This window comes from Mesocricetus auratus, unplaced genomic scaffold (assembly GCF_017639785.1).
Source record: "Mesocricetus auratus isolate SY011 unplaced genomic scaffold, BCM_Maur_2.0 Super-Scaffold_100025, whole genome shotgun sequence".
Taxonomy (NCBI): domain Eukaryota; kingdom Metazoa; phylum Chordata; class Mammalia; order Rodentia; family Cricetidae; genus Mesocricetus; species Mesocricetus auratus.
This window is the reverse complement of record NW_024429206.1, coordinates 9444225-9463134: the sequence shown is the minus strand read 5'-3', so window position 1 is coordinate 9463134 and position 18910 is coordinate 9444225. Positions and strand designations below refer to the sequence as shown.

General features: G+C 48.4%; 1 protein-coding gene across 1 annotated transcript in view; it reads left to right on the top strand.

The window, feature by feature from the left end:
- The window catches only part of Fbxw8 (F-box and WD repeat domain containing 8), a 97700-nt gene that overhangs the window by 1484 nt on the left and 77306 nt on the right, over nucleotides 1-18910 (top strand). The window contains exon 2 of the mRNA XM_005078994.4: nucleotides 9991-10095. Within this exon, the coding sequence (XP_005079051.1) occupies nucleotides 9991-10095 (105 nt within the window). The remainder of the gene's footprint in view (nucleotides 1-9990; nucleotides 10096-18910) is intronic.

Below are 18910 nucleotides of genomic sequence, written 5' to 3'. Positions count from 1 at the left end.
GCTTGCCTTGATTCTAAAATGGCCATAACCTGAGCTGGATACCTACTCCTACAAATGAAGGGACTCAAAAGCAGCATTTTTTTGCAATTTGTCCAGAATTACCCATCTGATGGGGATTGAATTTGGGTTCCTGTGTTTTAACTTCTCCAGGTGAAATCTGAGTTGGCCTCCTTTGAGACTTTGGTGATTTGTAGGTTTCCGGGTCCTCTCAGACCTGCTAAATCAGCAACCCAGGGAAGGAGGTCCACATCTGATGTTTGAGAATCTGTGGGGGTTGAGATAGTCTCAGCTGTGTAGACACCGTTGGACCTTATTCTGGCTAGTTTTATGTCAACTTGACACAAGCTAGAGTTGCTGGAGAAAAAGGAGCCTCAATTAAGAAAATGCCTCCATAGGATTAAGTTGTTGGCAAACCTGTAGGGCATTTTCTTAATTAGTGATTGATGGGGGAGGGCCCAGCCCATTAAGGTGGGAATAATACTCTTGGGCCGGTGTTCTTGGCTTCTATAAGAAAACAGGCCGAGCAAGCCAGTAATCAGCACCGCTCCATGGCCTCAGCATCGGTTCCTGCTCCCAGGTTCCTGCAGTGATGAATTGTGGTGTGGAAGTGTAAACCAAATCCTTTTCATTCCCAGCTTGCTTTGAGTCATGGTGTTTACCACATAATGGAAACCCCAACTAAGATAGGCCCTAGGTCCCATACTCAATACTTTCCAGGCCTCACACTCAAGCAACATCCCCAACACAGAAATAAAGTGTCCTAAAATGAAAGGGGTCTATCCAGGGGCAAGATCCAGAGTCTTATGTTTCATAATGGAGTTGGCAAAAGCCTGACCTGTGTCCTGTCCCCGGGCTCCACCGCCCTCTCAGAAGCACTTCATTAGGTACTGTTAAGGTCTCTTGAGCAGCAGCCAACACTCCAGTCGGTGACACCTGTATCATAAAGAGGCTGTAAGTCCTGTGCTTAGGTAACTGGAGTTACAGGAAGTTGAGCCACCTGATGAGTGCTAGGCATTATTGAACTTGGGTTTTCTGGAAGAGCAAACTTTGTTCTTAGGGGAAAAAAAGATTTATTATGTGTGTATGCCTGCATGTATGCCTGCATACCAGAAGAGGGCACCAGATCTCATTATAGATGGTTATGAGCTAACATGTGGTTGCTGGGAATTGAACTCAGGACCTCTGGAAGATCAGTCAGTGCGCTTCTCTCTCTCTCTCTCTCTCTCTCTCTCTCTCTCTCTCTCTCTCTCTCTCTCTCTCTCTCTCTCTGTGTGTTTTGTGTGAGAGAGAGATCCTGCAGATGTCAGTGTACTCAGCCTGAATGTGGAAATCAGAGGACAGTACCAGATGTTGACCCTCGGGCACCTCCACATTTTATTTGAGACAGGATCTTGTTGGCCTAGACTTTGTCTTATAAGCCAAGCCAGCTGACCCTTGAACTTCCAGGGAGCTGCCTGTCTCTTCTCTCTTGTCACCTTCTCTGGGCTCGCAGGCATATATATGTCCTCACACTTGCAAGCAGATACTTTCTTTATTGGCTGAGCCGTCGCCCTCACCCCTGGCCTTGAGCTTTTGATCCACCCACCTCCACCTCCTGAGTGCTGTAACTGAAGCCTGAGCTTGGTGTTTGCTGCAGTGGTTCAGAGACAGTGTCTTCATTGTTCCTAACAACCCTCTCCCATAGCCATCTTCAACCTGTCCTGGGAGCTGAGCAGGAGGAAGGGAGCTTGGCTTTTAAGGGACAGTAAACTCATCCTGTATCTTCAGTCTAAGAAATGACAGGAGTATTTATTTAAAAGCCTCTGGTGACTGTAGCAGGGAGTGTGAGCCCCACAGTGGATGGGAGTCCCAGGGCAACTGAGCAGGTGTTGGGTCCTGGACTGTAGTTCATTGGATGCTTCACACCACTTCTTACCAGGTGGTTTTGTGATGATTTCTTTAATGGTAGCAACCAGAATTAAATATTAAACATGGTGAGTAGTATAGGATGCTTTTTTTCCAGCTGTTCAGTTTTCTTTATTTAAACAAAGTTCATACATGATCCAAATAAAAATGTTCTATGTTCCAGCATGCTTGCTGGTCAAAGTACACATTGTATCAAGAGGTATTTTTTTTTTTAACAGAGTCTCTTAGTTACTGTTACACATTGCTGGGAAAAGACACTGCACTGTGACCAAGGCAACTCTTACAAAATAAATCATTCAGTTGGGGCTTGCTTATGTTTAAGAAGTTTAGTCCCTGATCATCATGGCAGGAAACAGACATGGCGCTGGTGCAGTGACTGAGAGAGCTCTATAGGCAGTAAAAAAATCCCAAAGCCTACTCTCTCCTGCAAGACCCTTCACCTCCTCCTACAAGGCCACACCTATTAGTCCTTCACAAATAGTTCTGCTAACTGGGGACCAAGTATTCAAACATATGAACCTATGGGGGACATTCAAACCACACCTGTCACTATGAAGACCAGGCTAGCTTCTAACTCAGAAATCCTCCTGCCAGTTCTGGGACCAAAGATGTGGGAAGATATGTTTTGATTGGTTGTCTTTTTTTTTTTTTTTTATCTGTTACATGTTAGGGTTGTGCTTTTGTCAGTGGATTTGTCTGCTGTGAAAATTTTCTGTTGACACTGTATTAGTCACACTTTAAAAAGTACAGATGTTAGCTGCATAGGTCGATAGCCATCTCTAGAATGTATGCCCACTGTCATGTTTTTGGTGCCATCTCCACTAGTGTGAGGGCAACAAAGAGAGCTGTTGCCTTCCACTGGTACAGCTGCATCAGAGTGTCTTCGGTGGGACATAGGCCAGAACCTTTGAAGGACAAGCACAGCTGAAGTGAAACTGACGTGCCTTTTGTGAAGCCTTGCCTTCTTATGTGAGGCTTTTAATAGCAGTACTTAGCCATCTTACTTATGGGAGTGGCTTGTAAATACTGGCAGTTGGCAGTTTTGGGTGGACCAGTGCAAGGGATGACCTACCCTGATCATGATTCCAGAGGCAGTAGATACGGTCTTTCATGCCCCTCTCCTTGGGAACATGGTGGCATTTCAGTTATGCGTATGTAAACTGCTTTAGTACAGGCTTGTGGCTGGTTGCATTTTATCATGTGTATCACATCTGACTGACAAAGACACAGATGCCCAACTCAATCTGGCCTAAAAACACCCCCTGGGATCTTTCCATCTGTGTAACAATTCCAGAAGTGCTGCCCATTCTGGGTATTGGAGTAACCCGGCTGGGATCTCTCCCTTCTGTCCTGCTTGTCTGCTGGCTTTCTCTCAGTAGACGGTCCCTTCTTGAGAGGATGGGACAGCAGCTGCAGCTGTGTGTTCTTCCAGTGTAGCCATGCTGGGTGAGCACAGCGTGCTCTGTTGGACGCATATGAAGCCATGTTCTCATTGGTCCAGACTGGGTCACCTTGAGCCAATTACTGACCGAGGTTTGTCCAGATTTGCATCTAGCGCCCACTCCTGTTCACTTGACAGGTCTGTACTCTCTGTGGAGCTATGGCAGGGGAGTCGGCAGTATCCAGAGTAGACTCTGCTAGGCCCCAGAGGCTTTGTGATTGGTGGGATGATGGATGCTCAGATTCAGACCCTGCTGCTGACTAGTTGCTTCCTTCCTGGTGTGCTGAACTCATTACAAACAGCTGGAGTGCTTCCCCTGTCGTCTGCATTCCTATTAAGGCTCAGGTTAATTCCATCTGCTATGCTAACTCTCTCTGATCTCTCCAGCCCAAATTTCTTCTTGCTTCTAACTAAAATGTTATCAGTGCCATTCATTTAAAAAAATGAACTAATAGACTGCTGTTTGGATGCCTTTGCCCATGATCTGTGTGTGTATTTCCTAAAATAAATAATGAATGTCTCTACTGGAAGGTTCTGTTCCTTGAAGCTGTATTGGCTTTGTCAGTCTGTCCGTCCGTCCATCCGTCCGTCCGTCCGTCCGTCCGTCCGTCCATCCATCCATCCATCCATCCATCCATCCATCTGTGTATTATCTTCTTAGTCCACACCGTTCATTAAGTGACATGTTAGCACCACATACCATTCCAAGTGCTGAGAACAATAGCAGTGAGCAAGACAAAGCCTTCCCTGTTTGGGGGCAGACACTTGCCAGGTAAACAAGTGCTCTGGGGAGAAGAAGACCCAGGCCGAGTGGAGAGTGTCTGAGGAGAGAGGCTCAGTCTTACCCTGCCACGCCCTGCAAGGCTTTCTGGAAGATCCCAGCACTCGGGAGGCAGAGGCAGGCAAATCTTTGTGAGTTCGAGGCCAGCCTGGTCTACAGAGTGAGTTCCAGGACATCCTCCAAAACAATACAGAGAAATCCTGTCTCGAAAACCGAAAAGAAAAAAAAAGATGTGCGTGTGTATGTATATCAGTTTGTGCATTATACCCACAGAGGCATCAGATTCCCTGGACCTGGAGTTGTAGGAGACTGTGAGCCATCTGACATGAGTACCAGAATTGAACTCGGGTAGCTGCTCTTAACCACTGAGCCGTCTCTCTAGTCCTTGCACTTCTCTCTCTCTCTCTCTCTCTCTCTCTCTCTCTCTCTCTCTCTCTCTCTCTCTCTCTCTCTCTCTCTCTCTCTCTCTCTCTCTCCTTCCCTCCCTCCCTTCTTTTTTTGAGACCAATGCAGTTGGAATTTTTTTTGGACTGAGAACCAGCTCCCAAATAAAGACACAGATACTTATTATTAATTATGGCTGTTGGGTCTTTGCTTAAGCTTGCCCTATTAGCCCTTTTAACTTAGTTATCTGTTTCTGTTCATCTATGTTTTGTCTTGAGGCTTTTACCTTTCTTTCATTCTTTATGTCCTAGTTTCCTGTTTCCTCCATGTCTGGCTATCTGGCCCCTGGTGTTTCCCTGGCACCCCCCCCCCCATCCAAAATTCCTTCTCCTACCTACTCTCCTGAGTAGAAGTTCCACTTGTACCTGCTCCCTTGCTATTGTCTGGTCAGCTTTTTATTAGACCATCAGGTGCCATAGGCAGGCAAGGTGAAACAGCAACACATCTTAACATAGTTAAATAAATGTAACACATCTTTGCATAGTTAAACAAATACTCGACAACAGACCTGGTCTCTCTGTGCATCTCTGGCTGCTCTACAATTCTTAAAATCCTTTTGCCTTAGGAATCCTAACATACTTGTTTTCACACCAAGCTCCACAGATTCTGTAGTGGATCCTGACACTCAGATTGTGCTTTGGCGTGTCTGCTGGGCCTTTTGACCAAACAGCCTTTCCCCAGCTGAGCTGAGCTCTGTTCCTGAGAGCACCTCTTCTGCCCCCTGTCCTGCCTGGTCCCAAGCACACGGGCTTTATAAGCTGAGGCTGGCCAATTTGCTGCATAGACTTCCTTCACGGTCACACCCAGCCTCTGGGGAGTCCCCAAGTTCATAGCTGCCTTTTCTACCTCCTTTCTTTGCTGGAACCCTCGGGGAAATCACCGGTAGGTGATGAATGGGAATGTATCTCACGGTCTTGAAACCAGTTCTCAATAACTGAATTTCATTGTCTTTACCAGGCGAGGGCACGTGCGAGGCAGCACTCAAGTTAGCTTCTGTAGGTGGCTGTTGTCTGTGCAGACATCCTGGATCTTTATTAAATACTGCTGGGCTCAGGGTTAGGTTCGATTGAAGAGATAAATTGGCTTTTTGTGGACTGCTTGGGAACTTGACCTCTCTTTATAGCATTATTTTTCTTTTAAGAGAAAGGACTCCTAAGTTCTAAATAGCTGACTTATTAATGAGCGCTGGTATACCTTGGGGGACTATCTGCTGTATTTATTCTATTTTATATGTGATGACTTACCTCCATAAAAGAGTTAGGTCTTTCAATATAGAGGCCATTTCGCATACATTTGCTAATAGTACTCCCTCCCCCAGCACTGGGCATGGCCCTGAATTCAGACAGTGTTTTGCACATAAATTATTTTAAAGCTCGATGGTGTGCCTCCTCTACAGATATCTGGGACCCTGAGAAGAAGGCCATGGTGTGCATTGACTTCCTGTTTGCTTGTGTCAGGGAGGTGTTTCAGGACAGAATTATTGATGCCTATTTGGAGAGCGTTGGAGACTTTCCCCATTAAACACCTTGTTTTCTCAAGTCTCAAGTGAGACTGGATGCCGTCCATTCCTGTGGTGGACCGTGTGGTATGTGGGTTGAGATAAGCCCAGCAGACAGCAGGCCTCTCCATCCCAGGGTCAGTAGAAGCCTCCTGAAGATCTGCTTAAGCACCATTCTGAGAGCGTCTGAGTGGCAGTTGCCACAGAGATAAGTGTTGGGAAATGCACCCCAGAGTCAGTTTCTTCCTTCTGCACTGATCGGACTCTGAGTAGTTACCGTTTCTTCTCCTAAACAAGGGAAGGCAGATTAGATTTCTGATGTGACAGCACAAAGACCGTCCATTTATAGTAGCACATGGGGGACAAATCAACCTCTCTGGGGACAGATCCCCTCACAGTTTCTTTCGGTGTTTTTGGAGCGAGTCCAGTAGACTTTGGGAAAATCCAGCATTCACTGACCTTAGAGTAACACAACCCCTTTGTGCATTTTCTCCCTTGACTGAAAGGAAGAGTCTACAATCTGAGCTTGGCAGGCTCAACTAATGTTTTTACAGTGTTCCTTTAACATCTCTGTGCTGCTGCTTCTTCAGGACATCCGTGTTGTCTGTTTTGTCATGGGGTCATCCTGGTGTGGCTCATACCTGTTGGGATGGCTTTGTGCTCCAGGTGTCTAGGTGGCAGCCCGACAGCAAGTAGTGTCTGTGTGTTCACCGTGCACGGTGGGAGGAATGGCTGCATGTCATCACAGGAGACCTCTGCAGCAGCCATGAGCTTAGACTGGTTGCTGGGTTACAGCTTGGGTCAGGGTGTGGCTTCAGGTCTGGCTTAGGTCCACACAGGGTTGACCAAGCTCATGATGCAGTCTCTGGTGAGGTGTTTCCCAAGTGGTGAGCTACTACTAACACAACAAGCTGATGTTTCTGGGCCAGGCACTTACCCTGTTGCCTCAGGTTGGAGGGGAGAGTAATACCCCGTCTTCACCTGTGTGCTCCTGCACCACCTCAGTGGATGTCCGAAGGAGGGTTCTACACCGGCCTCTCTGCAGCTGAGCACTAGAACCCTTGGGGATGCTTGTACTCACCGCAAGGCCACACGGCCTCCCTGGTTGTTTGGGAGAAGACTGGACTTAATGGAGTCACCTCTGGGGGTGTAGATTCACATGTGGTTTAGTGGGCTGGCCAGTCGGAGGTCAGAATTGAGGTCGGATGCCTTTTTGCTCACTGCAGATTACTCTCTGGAGGCATGGTACTTTGGTGAGGAACCCCTCTGGCCAAAGGCAACATCTAGGAGGGCTCAGCAGTGAACCAGTGGCAGGCAGCCTTCTCTCATCTGGGGAGTCTGAGTGACCCACTGCTCCGCTGCTGCAGACCATAGACGAACATTGTGGTCTCCTGACCGTGGCTGTGTATGTGCCGTAGCTGCTGGTACTCCTTTGGTGACTGACCTCCTTGTCCCTCCTTCCATTCCCTAACTAGTGGTGGGAACAGGAAAGCTCAGCCACATAGAAGTCAGGGAGGGGACTTAGACTGGCTTGAACTGACATTGTTGATTGACATTTTGGAGTTTAGAGGTACTCCTAAGAATGGTGATTTAAAAGAAAAGGTCGGCTCTGCATGTTGTGTACATTCCTACAGTTTATCCTTGAAACAGAGGCCATCCTCCAGATCTAACTGACAGCCCAACACAGTGTCTGACTGACCCTGTCAGCACTGGTGGTCATTACAGCTTGCAGGGTTTCATCTTTGCTGCCCAGGCACCAGCAAAGCCTTCCTGAGTTGTTAGATGACCTTTAGAGTTGGTGATACTGTTCTGTGTGTTGTGCGTTTGGATCCTTCACTGTTTGGATGTAGCCTCACTCTGTAATCCTCGTGTTACTGCTGGTAATGTCTTGGTTTATAGTGAGACAAGGTACAGGGCATCGAGTCACCAACAGGCAACCTAAGAGTGACTTGGATGGAAGGTCGGTAACATGAGAAAATGCAAAGGAGCTGGCGTGTCCTCCAGGAAAGTGGCACCCAGCCTCTGCCTTCCTAGCAGAAGTGCTCGCATTGTCCTCTCTGGGAAATCTCTCGATGTGTTCCTCTGACAGTCACCCTGAGTGTGTTAGAGGAATCCGAGATGCTTTTGGCTGATCATGTGGGATCTTGGTGCCTCTATGTTGTACTCTTCCCAAACTGAGTTTCGGGTCAGGGAGGGCACTGGGGGCGGGGCCATGGTTTCATGGAGGGACTGTCTTCCACGCTGAGCTTGGAAACAGGACAACAAAATAGGCTTTTGATCGGAGGCTGTGACCTCTGCCCAGAATAAAAGCAAAGGTGGCATCTCATGTTCATCTCAAGACCAGTTCATAGGTGGCCTACCATACAGGAGTCCACGGCTCGTTGAGCTCCTCACCCTGACTCACCCTGTCTTGCCTAGCCTTACCTTACTGTAGCTCTGCTTGTGTGAGCATAAAGAGACTTTTTTCTCTTGTTTCTTTACCATGCAGGCAAAGTTGATCCTCTCTGCTTCTGCAGACAAAATAATGCAGAAGAAAAGGTAGTCAGTCACCGGGGTTGTCATTGTGAATGATAGCCCCTCACCTTGTATGTGCCTGCCAGGTCCATGACCAGCAGTGACTCCTGCAGGGGGTTGGAGTCTCTGGTTGTGTCTGGTTGGCAGTAGTGCTCTTCAGTGATGAGTGGAGGTGTCATTGTAGGCAAGGACCTTGCCTGACTTGAGACCCAATGGCTTTCCTTTGTTTTCTTAGGCAGAGACCAGTACCTTCCAATTACCCTTGCAGATGTTTTCCTGTTTTTCTCTGTGGCCAGCATCCTTCCACTGCTGAACATTCTGTCCCTCCTCTGCCCACAGAGACTGGTCAGTGCCCTTTCCCCAGAGAGCCTTTTTGGCCAGTGTGCTTAGCCTCGCCGTTTTTGCAGTCAAACACCATGTTTCCTCCTAGGCTCCAGACTCTCCTTCAGTCCTGAGACTCCTAGATGAATAGTGACAGGACTCTTGAGCTTTCTTTAGCCTCAGTCTTGGAAGAGTCTGATTGGTGCTCACGCTCTGTAATGCAGTGGAGGCTTTTCTGGAGTGGCCACCTCATGGCGTGGAAATCGTAGTGAACAGTGGGTTAGCAGCTTGCTTTCAGCCAGTAAGGCAGTGATGTTAGCCAGAGCTTATTAAACATGAATTTCCCAAGCTTAGGCTGTTGGGACAAGGGGCCCACTCTGCAGCTGAGAAGCTCGGCCGTAGCCCTGGCTGGCAGGTGGACTGGTGGACCTGGTCATTTCAGCTTGGCCTTTCCCTGTTCTCCCTTGGATTCCTTTGTGCACTGGGATCCACGTGACCTTATCTTTCAGCCTAAGCCTGTTACCTCATCTCTGATTGCTTACCCCAGGGCAGGCTAGCTCTTGTTGCTGCGCATTAATAAACAACACTGGAGAACCACTTTGTTTGTGCTGGCTCGCTGAGGTTAACCAGCGGAGCCCCCAGAGCATTAGGAAACCCCGAGGAGAGCTGGGCCTGGCTCCAGCTCAGTGGCCTCCTCCCTGCTCTATACCCACGAAAACATGTTAGTGACCTGGTCAGCAGTTCTCCAGCTGGAGCCACCACACCCATGTGTGGGGAAGCTTGCTTGGCCTTGGGGAATGGTGGCCTCCCCAGCCCAGGCGGACTTTTTTGGGCACCTGCTGCCTCATCTTCCCTTAGAATTCTGTCTGGAGGTTTCTGACACACCTGTGCATCCATTCCTGTAGCACCTGTGCTTCTCCTTCTGGAGCACCATGGGAAGTAGTCATGTGACTTTCATAGTGACCGGAAGGAGGGTAGATGTGGGGGCCCCACTCTGGTCACCTGCAACAGTGTCCAGTGATGGAGAGGCCTGGTGGTGCAAGTCGCTCTCAGCCTCACCTCAACCTCTTCCCTCTTTCTCCACAGAATGAGATGGAAGAGGTACCCTTCTTCGACGTGCAGCTGCCTTATGAACTGGCCATCAATATATTTCAGTATCTGAACAGAAGAGAACTGGGTCGGTGTGCTCAGGTAAGTGTTTGCTGACACATGTCCAAGGGTCCCCAACTCTGACCAAGTGTGGGGAGCCCCCAGGAACATTGATTCTGTAGAATCACACAGTTGACAGAACTGATGGGTTGCGTAGAATTTTCTTGAAGGAGGGCTACCTTGAACGTACAGGGTCTTGTTCCACATCCTCTCTCGACGCAACTCCTCAGGTGACTGTCTTCTGCACCGGGCTAAGTTATGACTGGAATGCTGGGCTCTGCCTGCAGTGAACTAGCCTGTGTTAATACATCACATGTGTTAGTACAAAGATGTAGCCCTTAAATCAGGCTAGTCATTAGGGTGGCAGCCGAGGGTCAGCCCAGGGACAGATTGGTGAAGTCATGCTTTAGACACATAGTCTAAATGACCCTTTAAATAGCAGAATCACACTCCTGACGTGAGTGAGAAGGGAAACACATTGAGGGGCTTGCACAGGAGCATTGCCCATGGCATGCCAACTCTGGCACACGCCTGTGGAGCACAACGGTGGCCAGGCCTTGGTTGCATGTAAATGAGGTCAGCATGACCGGTATGAAAGTCAGAAGTCATGTCATCGCCCCAGTGTCCCTTTTTCACAGTAAACTGCACATGTCAGCTGGGGCAGCCCCTGGTATTGGGCCTTCTTAGGAAGTATCTGCTTCATCAGTTACTTGGAGCTGTTGAGCGCCTTTGGTATGCAATCACAGCAGTGCTGAGTGCCTTTGGTGTGCGATCTCAGCAGCGTTGCCTAAGTAGAGATGTCAGCACATGTTCCTGATGCAGTGTGTCTGAGATCAGTGAGACATTGAAGCACACTCTGAAACATGTGCCAAAGTGTAAACGGTACTCAGGGCTGTCAGTTGCATGAAGAGTACCTGTGTTATCAGCCCTATCCCCCACTCTGGGAAATTAGGTTTATTGTTTTCTAGCTCATGCGTTGGCTCTGCTCCCAGGAATGGAGGAGAGGGCAGAGTTACATCAGCCCCATGCTGGGTGGAGTCTTGGAGCCTCTGTAGCCAGTTTTGCCCTGCACAGTTGGCACTATGTGCTCTTCTACTTTCTTGGGAGTGGGCCGCTATTGACCGAACACTGCTTTCACGTCAGTTTCTGCTCTCCCATTTTGTGGAGAGCCACGCGGCCTTCAAGTATGCTGCTGCCCATCAGGACATGATAGAGTCAGGTGCAGGGGTCCCCTTTGGTACAGTGGGGCTACACTCAGGAGAGACTGGCTGTGCTGCGATTATCCTGCAGGTGTGAACCATGTAATTAGCAGCGTGCTAGTCTAGTTCTTACTAGAACTCTTCCCTGTATGTTCAGTCGGCTTGTGTGTGTGTGTGTGTGTGTGTGTGTGTGTGTGTATGTATGTATGTATGTGTATGTGTGTGTGTGAGAGAGAGAGAGAGAGAGAGAGAGAGAGAGATTTTTATTTTTGAAAATACATGTAAGTATGGAAACTATTCTTGGGAAGGCTGGGCTTTCAGAGTCTTTATATGAAGACAACAATGGATGGCCTGCCTGCAGTCAGTAGGATTGGCTTGATTTCTATCATCATTAAAATAAACTACAAAGTAGTAAATATAAGCAGTGTTTTCATTTGCTCTTGTGGTGTGTTTGTTTTTGCAGCAGGGAGAAAGTCCTTCTGTTGAATGGGGTCCTGCTGCTTTATGCCCCTCTTCTCTGTCTCTCCTGCTCTCCTCTCTTATAATCTAGGCGTATTGGGACTTTAGTGAAGTGGGGCCAGTTGTGTGGAATTGGCATCCTGAGCTAGTTTTGTATTCTTAGAGAAACCTGTTACTTAGGTCTTTATGCCAAGCTGCTCTCTGACTGGCAGCAAGGAAGCCTGGCTAGGGACCCCTCAGCTGGTATCCACATACTGATGTGCCCTCCACCCTTGCCAGCAGCTAACCTCTGGGTACTGTGTGCGGATTGGGTGACTGCTGAGAGGGCTTCATTCAGAATGTCATGAAAATGGCAGGACTTTTAGGAAGCACAATATCACTCTGACAGCACTAACATTTTGCTGTTTATGATTTTGTGTCCATCCTTTCCATGCCCACAGGGTCCTAGCATTTTAAAGAGTAATATTTTAACACGTATAGCGAGATCATTGCCAGTTTCAGAATTGCAAAATGGTTTGGTTTCTGTGAGAAAGCCAAGTGCTGTTGTATAGCAACATGAATAATTCTGAAGAGAGATGGTTTCTGGTAGTTACCAGCTTTCGTTGCTGTTTTTGATAGGCTCTTGCTGTGTAGTCTAGTCTGTCACAGGTCTCCAGGCCTACGTCAGCCGCCTCGGTTCTCGATGACAGGCAGGGGCACTCTGTCCAAGTCCAGCGTTCTTTTTCGTCTCCTAGACGCATTTGTGTGTGTGGTGTCCTGGCTGTGTGTTTTCACACGCACCACTTGCACCTGACACCTGTAGAGGTCAGAAGGCATCAGGTCTCCTGGAACTGAAGCCACAGATGGCTGGGAGCCATCGTGTGGCCACTGGGAACCAAGGCTAGGTCCTCTGCAAGAGCCACTATGCTCCCAACTGCTGAGCCACCTTTACAGCCCTCCAACGTTCTTTTTAAACATTTGAAAGTACTTAGGAATCCACAGGAAGCTGCAGACGTCATGCAGGCAGGTGCTATGTGTCTCTGCCTGTTTCTTCCTATGGTGAAACCCTTGTGCCCAGCGGTGACAGGATCAAGCACATGGATGTTGGTCCATTCCCTGGCGCCTGCGTAGGTTTCACTGGTTTTCCATCAGCATTTTTAGTTCTGTTCTGTCTTAACGTAGGTGTAGATCTGTGTGCCCACTGCACTGCCAACACTCAGACTGCTCACTGCAGGGATCTCTTCTACCCTTCATGGCCAGCCTCACCCCTGCCTCCTCTCCACCCCTAGTTCCAGCAGCCTCTGGCAGCTTTTGGTCAAAGAAATATATGTTGTAATGTGGGTATTTTTTTTCCTTTCAAAAAATGATTTATTATGTATATAGGTGTTTTGCCTTCAGGTTTGTCTGTATGAGTTTGTCAAATCCCCTGGAACAGGAGAGGCAGTTGTGAGCTGCCATGTAGGTGCTGGGAATTGAACTCGGGTTCTCTGGAAGAGCAGCAATGCTCTTAACCACTAAGCCATCTCTCCAACCCCTTAGTGGATATTTCTTACTGTGTAGTTTTAGTAGTTGAACTGCATAGGCAGTAATGCCACAGTTTTCAAGTAAAGGGTAGGAAGTTGCACATAGAGATCCAAGGCATGGTGGTACAAATCTATAATCCTAGCACTTGGGAGGCCGAGGCAGGAAGACTGTAGGTTGAAGACCACTCGGGGCTACCTAGTAAAACTCAGTCTTAACGTCAATAAAGAAAAGGGAAGAGGCTGAGGCGAACTGCTGAAGATTGTGGTACAGACCATGAGCAAGAAGCAGGAGGGACCACGACAATCTAGTGATTCTGGGGCAGACACCCAGCATGTCAGTCAGGCTGTCAGCTTTCAAGGAAGGAGTAATGCCATGAGCTGGCCAGATGTCCACCTCAGGACGCTAACATTGCATGTTTACAGTACAGCTCTGATCCTGATGTTTCTGTAAGTCATGAATCTGTCACCAGGTAGGTCTGAGCAGACTTCTCATGCCATGACTCCGCGGGCTTTAGTTCCTAGCGCTCTTCAGTCTGACCACCCTGGTGGCTGTCTTGGACTTGTGGGAGGGTCTGTGTGCATAAGCACAAAGCAGAAGCAGCCTCAAGAGCCACTTCTAGTTCTCCGACTTCTGTGGCTGTCTTCTTCACACAGGGGTTTCAGAGCCACTAGGAGGTTCTCAAGCTGCAGGAAACAGTCAGTGGACAAAGTAGCGGGTCCTGGAAGGATGCTGTTGGCTGTACCATCGTGCAGGAAATCTTTCATGATTGAAAGATTAGAAAGAAGCCGGGTGGTGGTGGCACATGCCTTTAATCCCAGCAGAGGCAGGTGGATCTCTGTGAGTTCAAGGCCGGGCTGGACCGACAGCCTCCAAAACAATACAGAGAAACCCTGTCTCATAAAACTAAAAAGAAAAAAAAAAAAGATTAGAAAGAGAACACAGAAGGTGAGAGAATAAGGAAGTGAGAGCCTCTGGGCACAGCATACATCAGGGGCTGTAGGGTTCATAGAGACAAAAGTGGCTCTTTTGAGTTTTTAAGAGTTGAATTTACCTGTTTTCACTTTAGAGGGTTTGCTGAGAGCCAGGTGCTGTTCCTGACAGCAAGTACTACAGTGAGCAGCACCTAGTGAGGTCCGTGTTTTGTAGAGGTGAGGGTCCTATGTAGTCATGACTGGAAGGAGGGAGGGAGCCATGCAGAAGTCCTGAGGTAGGTGCAACTGAGGCTGTCCTGCAGAGCATCTCCTGTGGATGAGGACTGTGGATGAGGCTGTCCTGCAGAGCATCTCCTGTGGATGAGGACTAGCAGGAAGGACAGAGTAACTGGACCGTGATATACACACAGTGGCCAATCTAATGTGTATCACTGAGTCCCTAACCTGTGTTCATGGTAAGAGACCTTTGCAGATGGGTCCTGATGAGAGAAAGTGGCTGTGGGGTACCCATACAGGCTAATGCAGGTAAAGGGCAGGACCTCAGATGGGGACAGATACTGTAGATGTTCTGGCCTTGAGGTGGAGGAAGGGACCACATGCCAAGAACTATAGATGGCTGGAAAGGTAACTGAAGTCTCCAGCAGGGATGCTGTCTTGGCAAGCACTGGCTCCCACTCCTGCTTCAGGAGTGTGAGAGGGAGTTTGTGTGGAGCGCTGCGTCTGTGGTTCTCTTACAGCCATGAGACACTGGTGCGGGACATTGAGCAGGAGTGAGCACAGGAGAAATGCAGAGGCTGAAGGGCGTTTGGGTGAGGTAGGGAGGCCCTGCAGTCCTGTGAACAGCAGTCACAAAGACTGTGTGTATGGTGGAGGCATTGCTTTGCCTGCTCTAGGGAGACAAGGATGGCAGAGAGACCAGTTCAGGTGGTGGAGTCTTCAGAGGAGAGGACTTGGTGATCTGATGAGGGTTATACAGTGCAGTTGAGTGGAGTCAGGATTGCCTGAGGGCTGGATGAGGGGAGAAGGAATGGTCAGTCAGGATGGCTGGGAGGGAGAGACTGCCATTTCCTGAGGAGCTAGTGCAGGATGTGAACCTGGAGTTGAGTCCCCAGTCACGCTCTGGGTGCTGTCAGCATGTTGGTGATAGTTAAGCCAGGAAACCAAAAGAGAAGGAACACTGGGAAATGAGTGTCATGAGGGCGATTGGGATGACTGACGGTGTGAGGCAGAAAGGAGACAGTGCCAGTTGCTTTTCTTGTCACCGTCACCAAGCACCTGACAAGCTGCTTAAGGAGAAAGGATTGAATTTGCTCAGAACATGAGGCTCAGACTCTCCTTACAGAGAAGGCATGGCTGAAGGCGGCCCCCTGGCAGCGGGAGCAGAGAGGGCATGCAGAGGTCTGGACTGTAAACTCCAAGACTCCTCCCACTTCTAGCTATACCCCGCCCCCTAAAGGTGCTTTACTTCCCCAACAGCTGCTGCAGGCCAGCTGGGGCTGCACTCCCTAACACATAAGCCTGTTTTCATGAAGAAACTAGAGGTATAGGTGCCACTGATTGTCATTTGGGGCAGGACTCAAAAGTGGCCACAGGCGTGGCCCCCTTGAAGGATGACCTTGGTGTGTTTGGGGGCAAAGCTCCTGGGATCAAGAGCATACGGGAAGATTGCTGAGATGAGGAGTTCATAGATGCTATCCTGCTCCGTGGCGTGCCTTTCTCAGGTGGACCTGGAGTGTGGACCTGTGGAGAGAGCCATGTTCCCTGCCTACTGGTAAGCCTAATCCAGGCAAAGCTAATAAAGCCAATTTTTTTTTGAGCCAAGGGCTTTTTTTCTCTCAATGTGGCAATTCACAATGGCGCTATAAGGCAAAATGCTGGAGCCACTTTCATTAGCGACTTCTTGCAGCTGAGGCTCACTCAGTGGGGCTTTGAGCTGGGCCATTCTGGTTCTGAGATTTTAAAGACCATTAGACCCTTTGGAAATGCAGGCTGTAAACTTGCTGGATTGTAATATAAGTTAAGGAATCAAATCTGTGAGAACGACTTTCCTTTGGAGGGACCCTTTCAGATGCGTTTGTGAAAGCTTACCTGGGTCTTTCAGTTTTCCAGAGCTAAATTCTTAAAGGCTGTCTGTCATTTTCTGATTTAAAAGGAAGACACCCCTTTTGTAGTTTCTGTAGTTTGACTCTCTTGCTACATGTCTGTCTCTAATAACCTGGCTGCCTAGGTGCAATCGTGATCCTTTGGAGATCATTCTCAACAAGCCTCTTATAAATTCTCCAAGACATATGTGTCATTCAGAACTTAAACTTCATTCTGAGTATTCATTTTTGCAGAACACAGCAACAAAACATCCTTGTGTTGTTGGTTTTTGTCCTGTCATGTGCTGTGTAGGCTTCGGAGTGTCCACTAACACAGCTTGGCATTTTTCTTGGTGATGGCTATAAAAATCTGCTTGTGGCTTCCAGAGTCCTTCAGGTTCTCAGAGCTGATTCAGACTGGTGAAACCAGTTCTCCTTTATGGTCTCTGTGTATCCCGTTCAGACGCTATGGAGACGCTGGCCTTTGAGGAGGAGCTGTGTGACTGCTGACTGTCAAAGGCCCTTCCTACCCAGGCAGCTAGAAGCAGCCAGCACACACTTGCCCAAGGCCCAGTTTGGGCAGCTGGAGATAGGAGCTGGGGGAAGATTGTTGCCTCAGGTTGACCTGCAGAGCTGGGACTGAGACATGCCTGGTGTGAAGCTATAGAAACAGATGGTTGTGGGAAACAGAGCCTCATGTGTCCTTCCTCTTGGAGATGAACAACAGTGCCAGACTAGAGGTTCCAGGAGTCCCAGCAAAGGATTCTGTTACTCAATCCAGTGTTCTCTTAACTCACTTAACTGTGGGATCTCTTCAGAAACTGACCAGCACTCCAAGAAGCTAGAGCCCATTAAATATGCTTTCACTGCTGCCTGTGATGTAGGGTCTTGGAGCTATCCATTCTAAGTCTTCAGTAGTTGGAGCTCAGGATTCTCATAAAAGTTTGTCTTAGAGTGTTTTTGTCAAAAAGGATGATGAAGCCGGGCAGTGGTGGCGCACGCCTTTAATCCCAGCACTCAGGAGGCAGAGGTAGGTGGATCTCTGTGAGTTCGAGGCCAGCCTGGTCTACAGAGTGAGTTCCAGGACAGCCTCCAAAACAATACAGAGAAACCCTGTCTCGAAAAACCAAAAAAAAAAAAAAAAAAAAAAAAAAAGGATGATGAATTCTAAGGCTCAGAATTCATACCTGTGTCAAGCTAGTCCTTTGTCCTTGGAGAGCCCAAGTGTTTGTCACTCTTTGTTGTAATCACATTAGATCCCAAGTCCTAGTGGCCTGGCAGGGAAGCACCTTCCACTCTGGAGTGGAGTGTGGCTGCTCTGCCATGGCTGACTCTGCTTCCCTTTCTCCTCGTGCCTTGTGCTCAGCCCCATCCTGGCATAGACAAATGAACAGACACTACTGGGTGTCATGGGTAGGCTCAGCTGTGGACCGAACACGCCAAAAATAAAACCACAGTGTTCTGTCTAGTAAAACCGGGTCTGTGTTTTACTGAGTTGTTTCCTGGTCTTTATGGCCTGACACGTGTGCTCAGATGAGGGCTGAGGTAGAGGAGTGTGGCCTGACAGTGCGGTTAAGTGGATGTGTGACTGACGGTGTGGCTGGGCCAGTGTGGGCTGCTTAATGGATCCATGTCAGCTGTGGGCTAGGATCCGTGGTTTGTCTTCAGCTCCGTCTTGGTTAGCTCCCCCTCCCTCTCATTCTTCCCTCTTAAAAATAAGACACAAAGACCCGCAGATCACATTTTCTCAATGACTGATAGGTGTGAAAATAGCTAGTGAGTGCAAGAGTGTAGATCAGTAGGCACTGGGGTGAAGTTCAATATGTTTAGAAACTTTAGGACTTAGGTATGGAAAGACAATGTCATGGAAGTGAGATTGAACCTTGTGTTCATGAGGGATGGGGTACACGTGTGCATGCATACATGTGGAGGCCAGAGGTTCATCCCTCGGATGCTGTCTACTCTTATCTTCTTTTTCCTAACTGCTCTCATTGGCCTAGAGCTCACCCTGGTCTGGCTAGGCTGGCTGGTCAGCAAGCACCAGGGATTCTCCTGCCTCTCTACCCCTCCCAATCTGGGATTGCAAATGCATGCCAACATAGCCAGTTTTTTTTTTCATAGCCAGTTTTTTATGTGGGTTCTGGGGATGAGCTTAGGTACCCATGCTTGCATGGCAAGTACTTTATGATAGAGCCATCTCCCCAGCCCCATTTGGAACTTAAAAAGTATTTATTTTATGATTATATGTGTTTGCCTGCATGTATGTATGTGTGTGCACCGTGTTCGTGCAGTACCTGTGAGAAGAGGGTGCCAATCAGTTCCCCTTGAGAGTCCCCTTGTGGGTGCTGGGAACTGAACTTGGATCCTCTGGAAGAGTAGTCAGTGATCTTAGCAGCTGAGCTGTCTCTAGCCTTACCCTTTGGAACTAAAAAAAAAATTGAACTCTAGCTCACATTTTGAAAGACCTTAAAGAATGTAAAGTAAGTTGAAATTCCTGATGGAAAAATGAGAAAGAACAGTGAGATATTCGTAGTAGTTGGAAGCTTCATTTTTTTTTTTTTTCTTTTCCTTTGAGACAGGCTTTCTCTGTGTAGCCCTGGCTGTCCTGGAATTCACTCTGTAGACCAGGCTGACCTCGAACTCACAGAGATCCACCTGCCTCTACCTCCTGAGTGCTGGGATT